The 14,874-nt window shown below is 55.3% G+C and overlaps 1 protein-coding gene across 1 annotated transcript in view; it reads right to left on the bottom strand.

The window, feature by feature from the left end:
• Positions 1 to 14,874, bottom strand: part of WNK2 (WNK lysine deficient protein kinase 2) — a 155,712-nt gene that overhangs the window by 28,928 nt on the left and 111,910 nt on the right. Inside the window, exons 20-26 of the mRNA XM_079925504.1 lie at positions 11,376 to 12,199; positions 11,016 to 11,085; positions 9,046 to 9,128; positions 8,258 to 8,949; positions 6,765 to 6,979; positions 5,669 to 5,857; positions 4,844 to 4,942 (exon numbers count right to left, since the gene is read on the bottom strand). Coding sequence (XP_079781630.1) covers positions 4,844 to 4,942; positions 5,669 to 5,857; positions 6,765 to 6,979; positions 8,258 to 8,949; positions 9,046 to 9,128; positions 11,016 to 11,085; positions 11,376 to 12,199 — 2,172 coding nt within the window. The remainder of the gene's footprint in view (positions 1 to 4,843; positions 4,943 to 5,668; positions 5,858 to 6,764; positions 6,980 to 8,257; positions 8,950 to 9,045; positions 9,129 to 11,015; positions 11,086 to 11,375; positions 12,200 to 14,874) is intronic.

The following is a 14,874-nucleotide window of genomic DNA, read 5'->3' as shown; positions in this document are numbered from 1 at the left end:
GGAAAGAGAACACGCCAGCCAGCCCCAGGAGCTGCCTGGTCAGGAGTGCTAGACAGAGCCTGGGCCTGCGATCAGGGCCCCAGACCGACCTTCCCGGGAACCCAGGGTCAAAGCCATCGGCCACCAGGACACGGTGCTCAGAGCCAGAGAGCGATACCAGCCCACTGAGACCTCCACACCCTCACCGGACACAGCCCGAGGAGATGGAGCACGGATAGCCCCCAGCCTTCCATGCCCTCGCTGAACACAGGCCCTGAGATGACCAGAATACAGACAGCTCCCAGCCCTTAGGGTGGACCTTTAAACACAAACCAACCAGATTCGGGTCCCTCCACACTGAGGCCACACTGTCCGGCTCAGTGCAGAACCACAGCTGAGCAGGCATCGTGTGGCTAACCAGTCCATACTCACACCAGAGCCCTTGTCCATCCTCAGGTGGCCACTTGAATCTCCTCCCCCGTGTCTGTGCCCTGGCCTGGGTCCTGCCCTCAACACCCACCACGCAGACAGATTCTGATGAACAAGCCTCCACCCAGCCCTGCTCAACCCGTACTGTGCTAGTGTATACATCGAGTTCCTGCCTACAGAGCCAGCAGGCTACAAGGCAGCAACACAAGGGCACGAAGGCCACACAGGACCCACAGAGGGCCCACATGGGACCCACAAGGGGCCCACTTACGGCCCACAGGAGGCCTACAGGGGACCCACGTGGGCCCACAGGAAGCCCACATCAGGCCCACATGGGGCATAATGGTTTTAACCAGCCCCACCCCTGGTTTCCCATGAAGAGTGAGTCTTCCCCTGTAGGACTTCCGTCCTTAGCCAAGGCTTGGCAAGAGCTGGCTTAGAGGCCCCAGAACGACTCAGAGAAGCTTCCACAAGGGCAGATGCTAGGGACGCAGGGCTTGGCAGCCTCTCCCAGCTGTTGGGAAAACTGTTCTTCCCAGACTGCAAAGGAGCAACACACTGGATGACCTAAAGCCTTGTCCTGGTGCAGCACGTGTCTGCAGGAGTCGCCCACAGAGCCACCAGCCACCTGCCCTCACAGCCAGGCCAGGGGTCTCAGGCAGCACCCAGGCCTGTGTGCAGTGAGGCCCCCACACCACTTTGCTCCCACATTCACTTTGGCATGGAAACAAAGGCTGCTCCTGGTGTGGACGGTCAGCACTTCGGGCACCCAGTGCCGTCTAGACCCTTGGACCGCTCAAGGGACACCTCAAGTCCCAGAGTATCCGATGCGGGCAGACTGCTCAAGAAGTGGGCCAGGCCCTGTAGCCACGACCACACCTGCTGTTTGTCAGTGTTCAAATACTAACGAAGCTCACGGGAACTGGGGCCCGCAGCCTCAGTGTGGACCAGCCAGGGGCCTCCCCACCTTCCCCGTGACAAGAGGGGTACCTCCAACGGTCAGCCTTTCACCTGACAGTGGCATTAGACACTCTGTTCTGGCACCAGAAACAAATGGCCTATAGAGCCAAAACATCATTCCGGGCGTCTCTGTATCCGGCCCCCTAGTCTCGAGCCAAGACAAGTGCTGAAACTCTCCTGTGCAGCATGAACAGGGAAGCAGGATGTGTCTCGGCTCTGCCCTAGGGTGACTCCACCCTGAGCTTCACTCCCCAGCTGGCACAGGGCCTGCCCTTCGGACAGCTCGACCTGAGTGGTCGTAGGGTGGGCTGGGGCTTTGTGAGGGGGTGTCTCCTCCCTGGGTGACCTCCCCTGCCTGAGTCCCCACAGGGAGAGATGAGAACACTCCCAGGTGAGGGAAGGACCTGGGGGCTGCACAGCAGCCCCTGGGGGTCCCAGAGACAAACTTGCTACAGCATGGGCACCTGGCCTGCTGCTGATGGACACGTGCGAAAAACACAAAGCAGACCCCATCGTTCTACATGCACAGAGAAAGTCCTGGAAGGGTACCCGCACCTGCCTCTGTTCAGATGAGGAGGAGCCAGAGGCAGGGAGGATCAATGGGTCTGACAACAGCTTCTGACTAACAGCACACAACCACTTCTGAACACGACCACGCACCCCCACCCCGCACCGACTCCAAGCTTCCCTGAACCCTCCACTGGCCGCAGGGAGGGTTCTGTGCCCAGAGCCTCAGCCCCACATCTGCCCTTCCCTGCGGGCCGGCCTGCCTACTGCTCCGACGGCTGGCCTGTCCCGGCACCCGCCCCACAGAGGCGTCCAGGCTTACCCTCCCTCCCCCGGCTCTCCATCCTGTGCATGGTTGCCTCACCCACCCCAAGTTACCTCCTCACCTCCTGAAGCTGCCTGCAGCTCCACCCCAGTCGCCCCCACCCATCTCCAACCTCTCTCATCTTCTCTGAGCTTCAATGAAGCTGGGACCTTCTTTCTGTACTCCAAAGCTTAACACAGGTTTTATTTTCCTAGCGTCTTGGCTCCTGTTCAGTTCAAGGCAGCAAACTGAAAACCCTCTTTTGGCTTTAGCTCTGGGCTGGGCTAGCTGCCCCCACATCCCCAAAGCCGTGGCTCTCAGCACCCAAGTTCAAGCTCCCTCCAGCCCTCGCAGCCAACCCAGATCCCACCGAGTGGGCACACTTCAGGGTCTTCCAACTGCTCTGCATGCCCTCCTCTCTACAATCTTTGCCCAAAGTCCCCCTGCCTCTCAGCCCTCAGGGGCTGCAACCAGCTTTGAATCTCCCTCCAGTCTCTCACAGCCATGTACTCAGTCTCCTCTCGGACCACAAAGCTCCTTGGTCACCCAGAAACCAGCAGACTGAGGACCCCTAGAGGGCTTGGCAAATGCCAGAGCACGTGGGACAGGAGGGGGTGCCCTGGGGCATCCCACCCCGTTAGAGCAGCAGGAGCTCAGGCTGAGCCTGCACATGCCCCCCGTTGGAGGCCTGTGGGCGAGAGGGCCCAGGGCAGGAACCCACAGCACAGCCTCGGACCAGCAACCTCAGACCATGTGGGGGCCAAGCTGTGGCCCGAAGACTAGGAACTCAGCCAAGGTGTGCCTAAAAGGGCCAGGGTGTGAAAACGAGCAGTACCATCAGATTCACAGCATCAGAGGGAATAAGGCCTTACAGGCCAGCAGGTACCACGACCTAAAATCAACCCGCCTAGGCCTGGTCCCTGTCTCCACCAAGCCGTGCCTCACACGTTCCTTTCCTCCTGGCCACAGAGACAGAAGTAAAACATAAACGCTTTGTCCCTACTGTGCCTCAAAAAAAATTTTTTTTTATCCTGGAACAAGAATTAACGATGCAAATGAAAACCCTTAGAAAAAAAAAGAACCACGTGGGTAGAAAAGTAGCATGGCAATGACCTCAGGGGCGAACATGGTGCTGGTCACTCGCACGCTTTTATTCTAAGTGCCCTGCTCTGATCTGCTTCCCATGCCTGGCCAGCCACCCTCCCAGCAGTGACACACATACTTGTCCGACCATGAGACACCTGGAGACCCAGGTGCCCTCACCACAGCTTCTCAGGCAAGAGCCAGGCACACACGGGCAGAAGAGGACCAGTGAGTGATGCCGTGAGGTAAGCAGGGAGCCAGGATGCATGCAGGTCTCCCAGCCCCCCACCCAACTTAGCAACTAACCAGTAGCCCCATGACACTCGAGCTGAAATAGGGCCCCTGTTAGTGGACAAGAAGCACTGGGCAGTCCCTGAGCATTTCTATGTGGTCCTATGCCTCCAACCTGTCCCTCCCACAGGAGGGTGCCAGAGTCCCTCTGATGGGGATGGACACTGAACGCTGATGGACGGCTGCCATGGACGTGGCCTCAGATCACAACAAGCACAATGTATCTTTATTGTACCAGCAAAAGCCACATGCCCTAAACCAGCATGTACAATCCAACTGGTTAAAAGCTTAACTTTTCCGTTGAAAAACAAAAACCTGAAAACCTCACAGCTTTTGAATCATTGGCCAATTGATCTGAGGAATGAAAACGATTTTGGACAGCCTGAGCAGATGTGCCACTCCTGGACATGGAGTCCTTGGGTACTAGGAGGGTGTTCCAGGGAGTCTGACTGGGACTTGAGTTTTGGTTTAGCAGAGCTTTGAGGAACTGAATAATTGACTTCATCTCTGAGGTCGGTGAGATGAGAAGGAAATACACCAAGTAAAGTGCTCCAGCTAGAGACAAGACCAGGAGGGGCCGGGCCCAGAAAGGGAGGCACAGCAGGAGGCTGGGAATCACATCTCTCAGGGTTAGAGATTCCTGACATGACCAGAATGGAGAGGGGGGCTGGGACATCCTAGCTGGAGCACGTTCTCTCAGCATTTCCACATGCAGGGAGTGGGGCAGTGGGTTAACAGTACTGGATGTTGTGATACGGCCCTTGTACAGAAGTTACACCCTCCAGTGACCTTCTAGAACTGTCTCAGCTTGCTACATGCATGTCTTCAGAGTCCAGACACGTGTGAAACACACCATGCGTCTAGAGAAGGCCGGGGTTGTCTTTTTGTTGTCGCTGGAGCTGGGGACAGCGGACGTGTAAATTTGCCACAATCGCAACAGAAATAAAACTACGTCCAACATAAAAAAAGAAAAAAACACTAAACAAACGAGTGACGAGAGAAATGCAGAGCACCTGGGGGCCTGGCGGCAGAGCGCCCAAGGCCAGGAGTGGGTGAGCCACTGCACATGCTTTTGGTGTCCGGGCATGAGCCAGCCAAGAGCATGCACTGGCGCTTTCTGGGGCCAGAAGGGTGGGCATGGACGGGGTTCCGTTTCTTATATTAAATAAGTGATTTCAATGGGGTGGGGTAGGTGTCCTACAGAATGTATGGAAGGTAATGAAGACAGGGAGGGGCAGGGGAGAAACCAAGGGCCAGGAGGTGATAAAATACAAAAGAACAAATACAGACAGATGGACACAGACACGGGTCCACTGAGGAATCGAGCGCGAGGTTTGCTACTAGACTTATAGGTCACTCTCTCAGACGTTGGGTGGTAAACCGTCCAGCCTGCAAATGAATATAGAGGGAAGAAAACAAAGAGACAGGCATCAAGTACAGTCTCTGGGATTCCTCCTACACACCACAAGCCATATCAGCCTCTTCACTTAGCATCCACGGCTCCACCTAGCCCAGCCCAGAGGACCACAGCCACTGACCATGTAATGCAAAGGAGGCAGTGTTGGAGCGGAAGAGAAGCGGACCCCAGGAGAGCGTGCGGGGCAGGGTGGGGGGTGGGCACCGGCAGCGGTCACCACGACTTCTCTGGACAGAGATGGTGGGGGGTGGAGCACCTCATCGCGTAGCTGCTACGTCCACGGCAGCGGTGACGAGCATTTCCTCCTCAAGGCCAATCTCCCAGCTCGAGAGCTGTGCCCTCGTCCCCCCAGCTGGCCCTCCTGACGGAAGGACCCATGTTTAGTGGGGAATGGGGTGGGACGGGGTGGGCTAGTGCCTGGGAACCGGCGCAGAGCACGCAGCAGACGCCACATCTGACCTCTCACTGGTCCTGGCGCCTTCCCCAGGCCGGCTCTTGCAAAGCGCACCTCCCTCTGAGCTGCTTACAGCAAGACTCGACGATGGGAAGGCCATCCACTTTTTTCATTCAAAAGCTACGTCTATTATTATTTTCCTTAAGAAGCTGTCGGCAGCCTTGGCCGCAGCTCACGTCCCCTCTATGCCACACGGGCCCTATGAGGCTAGCACATGCTCGGAGACGGGCGAGCTGGGAATCACCTGGGCCATGCGCTCCGCCTCCATCACTGGCCAAGCCGGAGCAGATGTCTGCAGTCAGGGAGGCCCGCACGGAGCAAGGCTGCTGGGTCTGAACTGCCTTCCCACATGGGTCTGAAGCTGCTGCGGGCCCTGCCCCAGCTTGGGCAGGGTCCTTAGCAGGAGGGGCTCTGCTGCAGTCTGACAAGTGACCTGGGTTGGGGGGAGAAGGGGTGACAGGCACGATGAGGCACCACAGGACAGACCAGCCAGCTCAGGCCATGTCTATCCTCCCTGCTCTTTGCTGGGTGACCTTGGGGAAGCTGAGTCCCTGCAGGCAACGGGGGCATGGCTGGGTCGCCCACGTGGGGGTGTCAGGAAGATCAAAGAAAACGACCACTCTTTCTACTAATCACCAACACTGTGCCAGCCTGTGTTGTGCAAGTGCAGTGAAAAGACCACAGCACACCTGGAGATGCACACCTAGGCTCAAAGGGGACCTGTGGATTTCCTCACTCTCATAAGTCTCATGTTAGCTTTAGGAATTGGCATGGAATTCATGTAGTTTTGTGTAATCCTTGTAATCCTTGGATGTGTACCCTGCAGGTTATCTGTAACATGGAGAGGGAGGGCTTAAGGTTAACTGACTGCTGGCTTCCTACCTGGCGCATTTGGGGATTTCAGCTCCCTGGGTCCCCACCCCAGAGTGTGGGGGCTTGGGGTCAGGGTGCACTCTCAGTGCCTGGGCACTGCGGTTAAGGGCTAGGGGTGGGGGAGCCTTACCATCCTCTCCCCCCCACCAAGGCAGCTGTTCGACCCCCTCTGTCAGGGGGTGACATATGCCTGAGAAACGGGGTCAGAGGAAGCAGCCTCCGTCCCAGGCAGCATTCTGCAAGGAGGAGCACACTGCAACCACAGGTGGCCGAGGACTCCGCGAAAGCCTGCCCCTCAGTCCTTCCTTCCCGGCAGGAGGGGCAGAGGCCCGAACTCTCCCAGGCCTGAAACGGCTTCCCTGCTCCAGTGCAAGGAGAGTCAAGAAGCGCTTTTTCAGGACCTCGTGCCTGCCTCCCGCCTGCCCGGCTCCCACGCATGAGGGCGGCCAGGAGGGCCCTGGGCCAACCTGTGCTGGAGGCCACGACCTTGAGCTGCTGCACCAGGGGGTTCAGCAACTTCCCCGCCTTCAGCTTGCTCTTGCTGGACCTTCTCCGGCGGCCGACTGGAGGTGCCGTGTGGAAGAGACCCAGGTTGGGGGGCAGCGGCTTGCCTAGGCGGCGGTACAGTGCCTCGATCTCCTGCTTCTGTTGACTCTGTAGCTCCGAGATCTCCTTCAGATGCCTGCAGGAGGGAAGGGAAGAGGGAAGCCAGGTGGGCATTCTGCTTGATTCCAACACGAGGCCCCTGCAGGAGAGCCTGGGGCTGGCAGGACAGGTGTGAGGAGTGCGGCGGGGAGCCCACAGGGTAGCCTGGGCAGATGGGCCACGCACAGGGGACACGGGGGCATTTAAACATCACTTTCTGTTTACAGCTAAGCCAAGTGGGAGTATCACTGGGGGCCTCTGGCATCAACACACCCAGCAATAGAGAACTGCACGAAGCCCAGCCTAAGGAGAGTCAAGTTTTCTGATATCCAGACTTGTGACATTGCTATGTTTTTTAGTGGTAGGGGGAGCGGTATGAACAACTTCACACATTTATGCTTACAACACAAACCCTAACCATGAACATGGGTGAAGCAACAAATAATCAGTGCTCAGAACTGGAGGGCTGCCTCAGCTTATCAGGCAAATAAGTGTTACTTCCTCCATGTGAGGGAACAGGGCCCAAGAGGCCTCTCAGAGGAGAGGAAGGCTGCACAAGCAAGTCTACAGAAGACATGTTATTATCCAGGGACCCAGGGCTCCAGCCCTGGCCAGTGGAGCTTCCAGCTCAGGTTGACCCCACAAGCAACATCATCCCTGGGAATAGAGTCGAGATGACAGGTCACGTGGGTAGGAAGCTGCCATGACGACTTGGGTAGAATCACTGGCTGTGGGCAAGGGCAGTTTCTAGAACAGTCCAGGAAAGGGCCCGGTGGTCCCTGCTGGCCTTCCTCAGGGAGCATGCAGCTAGGACCAGTGTTGGGGCAGGGGAAGGGGAGAGCGGGGCTGAGGTGAGGGCGGGGCTGGGGCTCTCCGTGCAGAGCCAATAGTGGGAGAGAGAGGCACGGGCTCCTCCTGCCCACGTCTCCCATCTCTGGGCCCACTCCAAGAGCCCATGGCCACTCCTTCCCAAGGACTCCAGCCTCTCCCCACCTTAGTAACTGTACAGTGGGGCGCTCTTGCCCTGAAGGAGACTTCACGGTGTAGCTGTACCTCAGTGACCCTGACCACAGCAGGGGCAGGTAGAACTTGCAGGGGGAGAGAGCGAGTGTGAGCAAGGCCTGTGTGTGAGGCCAAAGGATGAGGGGAGGTGTGGTCCTCAGAGACCAGGGACCAGGTCTGAAGGCAGGGACATCACCTGTACCCTGTCACCCGGCCCAGGCAGCTCAAAGTGCACATGGCAGGACCTGGACTTCAGCTGCCGGACACTTCCCTGACACCATGGCCCGGACCCGACCTGGTCCGCAGGACCTACTTCTCTCGAAGACTCTGCAACTCCTTCCTGATATCAGCATCCTCGATCTCTGAGTCATTGTCACTGCTGATGTAGGAGGACTGGGAGTGGAAGGAGGTCACGCTGATGGTGGGGACCTTCACGCCCATCCTGCTGGGTGTCTCCAGGCCTGGGGAGCCAGCCCGAGAGGACCTGTGCAGGAAGGCAGTGGCCTTCTTCACAAAGTCACTGGCCACACCACCACCGCTGCCAGGCAGGGAGGTGTGCTTCTGCATGGAGGGCCTCCTTCGAGGGCACTCGTCCCCAGAGTCACTGGACATGGGCTCGCCCATGCCAACCTCGATGGAGGAGGCTGTCTGTGCCCGCCGCACAGCCAGCTTCATGTCTGGGCTGTGGGGGGCCTCGTCCAGGTACACGTCAGGTGGGGCTGAGTACCGCAGGCTACTGGGGGAGGCCAGAGTCCACTCATCCTGGGTGCTGACCACTGAGAACCGGCCCACAGTTTTGGCTGGCGAGCTGCCATCCTGCTGCCCTGGCCACTTCTGAGGGGATCCCGAGATCAGAGTGCTGTGTGTCTGGGGGTGGCTCTCCAGGCCACGCTGAGTCAATGTCCCCGGGCAGCTCTGCGTGGACTCGGCCAAGGTTTCCCCAGGGACCCTGCCGCTCCAATCTGTGGGCTCCAGACGTGCAGGGATGGCAGAAGCAGGGGCATCCTTGGGAAACAGTGGAAAGGAAAAGATTCCACACAAACACCATCAGAGAGCAAGCCCGCCAACCCACTGAGCGTCTCACTGGAGAAAACTCCTTACCTGGGGGACACTGGGTACTACGGGCGAATCTGAGGCCACCTGTCCTCCTTCACAGCCCAGCATGCTGCTCAAAGATGATTCTGCTGTAGGAACATCAAAATCATTACTCAGGCTGGTACAGTGAACAAGGGCAGGAATGGCCCAAAAGCAGCCAGTCAGAAGAGAAAGGGAGTGGCACTGAGAAGGTGTGTGCAGCTAGGAAAACGAAAACTACTGACATCCTAACCCTGTCACTTCACAGGAGACTCCCTAGAACCCAGAAAAGCAGGGAGACATCAGCCCAACACCACTCAGGTCCCTGAAGACCCCTGCTCCAGACCCTCAGGCACAGCCAGGCCCTCTACATACCTGATGACTATCACCTGTCTCACCTGTCCTCTCTAGACCCCTGACGATGTCACCCTGTCTCACCTGATATCTCTATCACCTGATGGCATCACCTTCTCTCTCCCTGACATGTTCCGATGATAAAAGGGTCTTATGAGGTCCTGGAAAATCAGATCAATAAGGCTAATTCCTAACCCTGCTGCTCCAGTGTCTAGGGAAGGTCCCCGTCATCTGAGGCTGTCTCAGTTCCCCATCTACAGGTGATATTTCTGATCAGCCTTCCCAGGTTGCTGTGAAGAGTAAACAACAGAAGCAGAAGGACCTCATGTGTGGGAGTCTGGCCTGAGCTGAGACCTGCACACAGCAAGAGAAAGCTGAGGCTGTGCGTTAACCCGAGCCGGACTGACATGCTGTGGGGGGTTGGGGGTGGTGACAGGGGCTGACAGAGCCTCCAGCCAGGCTGGGGGGCTGCCCCCCTCACAGATTCCTGGGAAGACCTAGACCCGTCTGTCATGCAACCCCAACCCTAGGCAACACATGACACTCCTCCCCACGTGCCTGTGGCAGGGATCCTCCAACCTTGCTTTGCACACTTCCAGGGACAGGAGGCTCATTACCAACAGCTCTGACTGCCAGAAAAGTTCACCTCTTCCAAACTAGAATCTGTCTCCTTAGAACTCTCCTATGAGTTTTGTACTCTGGAAGGTTCCAGCACTTGAAGTCACTGATGCTGCAGAAGGAGGCCCATGGTACACATCTCACGGACAGAAGTCAGGAGATGGAGCAGGCACTCAGGTACAACCTCTCGCCTTCTCCCTTCCCCAGCACACTCCTGCTTCACCCCATGACCCTCATCTTCCCCAGGTAAACATCATATGCTACAGCTTCTGACCCCAATTACAGCTGCCTCACCCCTCTCAAGTGTGGCATCTATAAGAGAATGCCCTGTCCACGGGTCTAGCCAGAATCCAACGGTCCACTCCCCTTGCTCTGTGAACTGGGGGGCTGCGCCTGCCACTGACACACACCCAGGGTCCCGTTACAAGGTCAGCTGGATCCTTATCTTGCTAATCTCCCAAGGAATTCCAGGCCAAGAAGGAACCAACACCTTAGAAGGTCAGACCAACTCCCTTGGGCTGAAACACAGGTGTTCAGATAATGAAATGAGAACTACAGCGAGAGTCCCTGCAGAGATGCCTAATACCCAGGAGCCACGGAGGAAATCCTGTTTCAGAACTTCACAGATGGCTCCAGCCTGGCAGCTCCCGTGGACCTGCTGGAACTCCCCAGTCCCAGCCCTGTACTCTGTCCAAAATAGAAACAGTCATCTTGTAACCTTCTACAGAAATGCAAGCTAGGGGTGTCCACCAGAATATATTGAGAGCACTGGGGGGCCAGAGAGGCCCTGATAACATCCCAACACGCAGTCAACAGGGCGTTCACCCATTTCCACAGACAGAGGACTTTCTCTCCCTGGAGTGTGAATACATGGTTTGTGCTAGAACTCAGTGGGTTTTAACTAAGGCTTTATCGTGATGAGCTCCTGCCACATCCGGGTCCCATCCAAGATGCTGTGGGGATGAAGGGTAAAGAGGCAGAATGTTTCAGAGTAAGGAAGGCTGGTAGCGCCTATGGCTTGTTACCTGTCACCGGCAAGGACGTGGCCTGCTCCAACGTGGCATCTAACCCAAGGGCTGTTTCTGACTTTTCCAACTGAAGAAAGAAACAAAAAGGAAAGAGCTGTGAGCCTCACTTGCTAACACCTCTGCAGCAAAACTGCAAATCCTCTCCCCCAGTCCAAAGGCTGGGCTCCTCCTCCCTAGGCCACTCGAGCAAAACACGCACGGGTGGGTCAGGCAGAGGTCCCCGAGAACAGGACGGCCTGGGCTGGGGTAAGGCGGCTCTATATGGCCAGGATGCCTGCTGGCCTGGGTTAGAGTCAGTCCCCGCCCCTGTCCAGACCCCCACCTGGGGACAGTGCCTCTGGGTGAGGTGGTACTCACCGCAGGCTGGGGCAGCAGGGCCAGGTCACCCCCAGAGGCCTCTGTGCGGGGTTCGTCCCCTCTTGGGGGCTCCGGGGTGAAGTCTCGGTCACCTGCCTCCACAGGGGTCCCGGCCAAGGCTGAGGAGGTGGGCACATGCTCCTGGTAGAGCAGAGTCCGCAGCTTCTCATCCAGGCTCTTGATGGTGCTGTCCACGAAGCCCACCCTTGGGGGTGGCCCTTCCCCATCTGACTCCAAGGCTGAGGGCGGCTGAGGGGGGGCAGCAGGTGCCAGCGGGGGGCTGGGAAGTTGGGGAGTGGCCAGGCTGATGGCCCCCACCACAGAGGGGAGTGGAGGAAGGGGCTGGCCCAGGGTGGGCTGAGGGGCCCCGCCAGGGGCACCAGACACAGGAGCCAAAGCCAACAGGGGCTCCCCCCTGGTGCTGGGCTCTCTGGCTGAGCCAGGATCCCCCGGACCCGTGGAGTGGGATGGGGCCTCCAGAGATGGGGCACAAGGCCCTCGGCCTGTGCCAGGGGCCTGTGCAGCAAGCTGGGCATCATGAGTCTCCACTGGTAGCCAGGGGGTCTTATGCTCACTGGCCGGCCCCTGAGGGGTCCCTGGGACCCCTGCCTGCACGGCAGCCCCTGTTGCTGGCTCTGGCTTAGGACTGGCAGCTGGTGGGGCCATGTCTTGGGGCACAGCAGTCACGGGAGGGGATGATGGCACCAGAGGGGATGGTGCACCACCAGGAGGGTCCCTGGGGCCTGCTTGGCTCAAAAGCTGCAGACTGGCCGAGAAGCTGGGCTTTTCCTTCGAAGACAGCTGGTCTTTGGAGAACGCTGGATCTAGAAGAAACAGGGAACATGCCTCTATACTAACCTATTCTGGTCCTATCTACCTGGCACTTCGCTAGCCAAAAAGATGCTTTCTATGAGCTGGCGGTGCCCTACACACCAGTCCTCTCTCCTTTGCTCAGACATGCCAACGTCATGCCTGTGCTGGCCTCTGCCTGAGACATCTTGCACAGGTCTTCCCGCAGCCCCACTTCCCACCTCAGGCTATGCACCAGCAGTGTCCCATTCAGCTGCACTAGCATACCCACACCTTCCTTCTGATTTTTCTGTAGCACCAAGCCATCAGGCATAACCCATCACCTGTCTGTCGACTGTCATTCCAGCTCCATAAAAATATGGCTCTGGTCACCCTTGCACTGGTCCATTCCACAAAACTGTAAAATGAAATTATAAAATCTAAGTAGTGAGCTGTACACACTCTCCTGCCCTGGAGTGAGCAGGAACTTCTGATGAACCAGACACCGTGCTTTGGTAAGATCAGAAGCTCAGACCAGAGAGAGGAGATCAAGATGGAGGAATAGAAGGACACCTTCTACTAGTTCACCTCCCCCTATGAACACTTCAAAAATATATCAAATATGGAGCAATTCTCACTAAAATCAAACCAAAGACTGGCAGGAAGACTCTTATACAACCAAGGCAGTAAAGATCCACATGGAGTTGGGTAAGAAGCGATCAGGTCAGAACCGGCACCCCTAGGAGGGAACACAGTAGAGAGGGATTACAAGGGCTTGGAGATCCTCCCTGGGGAGTGAGCCGTTTGAACACATATTGGGCTATAACAATCCTAGAATTCACTTGTGAAGAGTGTGAACACTCTTGCTTACTTCTAGGAACAAGACAGAGGAAGCAGATTGAAACTGCCTGGGACTCTGGTCAACTGTTCCAACACGTGCCCTAGCCCACACTGAACACCCACTCCGGCACCTCTAGCTCCAGCACAGCCTCCCACTAGGTCAAAGGCTGCTGTCACGGAGTAAAGTGTGCATTTGTGGGAGACAGAGCTGGCTCTGACCCAGCCCTGCATCTGAATGGGGTGGGAGCAGCTATTACTGGTGTTCACAGAGGTGGCAAATCAGTCTAGACTGGAGCTCTGACTGGTGTGCAGGGACAGCATCAGCACACACACCGGCCTACATCAGGCACCACTCAGACACTCTTGCTCCAGCATGGATCTCCACTGGTGCAAAGGTGCCATTGTCGGGAGGGTGAAGAGCACACACTTAGAGGGGAAGGAGGTAGCTCAGACCCCACCCTCAGGGATTCGGCTCCAGACCTCGGGACCAGACACCGCTCCTAAAAGGGCAGTGATGACCACTGAGCTTAGAAGCAGCCCCAGATCATATCTGGCTCTGCCTCCACCCTCTCCATCTCCATCCCCACCTACCACCAAGGTGATACCAGTCAGCGCACTCTGGGGCAAGACATGACCAATGCTCACTTCAGATCCAGCTCTCCCGACAAAGCCACTGGGCAGACAGACTGCACACAGATGCTCCCACACGAGTACAACCCTCCAAAACCAAGACAGGTAACTGTTTCACCTAATTTCATAGAAACAACGTTAAGCAAAATGCAAATACAGAGGAATCTGTTTGAAATGAAAAAATGATGAAAATAAAGAAACCTGAAAAATCAACGAATGAAACAGAGATAAATAATTTACCAGAAAGAGTTCAAGGCATTAGTAAAAAGAATGCTAAATGAACTAAGGAAAAGAATAGATGAACACAGTAAGAATTTTAACAAAGAAGTAGAAAATATAAAAAATAAACAGTCAGAGATGAAGAATGCAACAACTGAAATGAAAAACACACTAGAAAGATTTAATAGCAGACTAAGTGATACAGAAGAATGCATAAGAGATCTGGAAGAGAGAATAATGGAAATCATCCAATCAGAACAGAAAAAGAATATAAAAAAATGAGAACACTTTAAGGGACCTCTAGGACAACATCAAGCATACTAGCATTTGCATTATAGGGGCTCCAGAAGAAAAAAGAGAGAGAAAAGTGTCAAAAATGTATTTGATGAAATTATGGCTGAAAACTTCCTAAACCTGCAGAAGGAAACATATCCAGGTACAGTAAGCAGAGAATGCCCCAAACAAGATTAACTGAAAGAGACACACACCAAAATGTACCATCATTAAAATGGTAAAAGTTAAAGACAAAGAGACAATTTAAAGGCAGCAAGAAAAAAACAGAGTCACATACAAAGGAACACCCATAAATGTATCAGCTGATTTTTCTGCAGAAACTTTGCAGGCCAGAAGGGAATGGCATGACATATTTAAAGTGCTGAAAGGGCAAAATCTACAACCTAGGATACTCTACCCAGCAAGATTATCATTCAGAATTAAAAGAGCAACAAAGAACTTCTCAGATAAGGAAAAACTAAAAGAGTTCATCAATACTTAAACCACCCTAAAAGAAGTCTTAAAAGGTCTTCTCCAAGTGGGAAAAAAAAGGCTACAACAAGATGTAAAAATTTATAGGAAAGGAAAAATCCCACTAGTAAAAGCAAATATATAGTAAAGGCTGTGGATCAGCTGCTTACATAAGTTAGTACAAGATTAAAAGACAAAAATTAGAAAGTCAACAATAACTACAATAAACAGCTAAGGGATAAACATGAAGATGTAAATATGACATCAAAAACACAAA

The sequence above is a fragment of the Stenella coeruleoalba genome (genome assembly GCF_951394435.1).
Source record: "Stenella coeruleoalba genome assembly, chromosome: 7".
Classification (NCBI taxonomy): Eukaryota; Metazoa; Chordata; class Mammalia; order Artiodactyla; family Delphinidae; genus Stenella; species Stenella coeruleoalba.
This window is presented reverse-complemented; position numbering and strand designations above follow the sequence as displayed.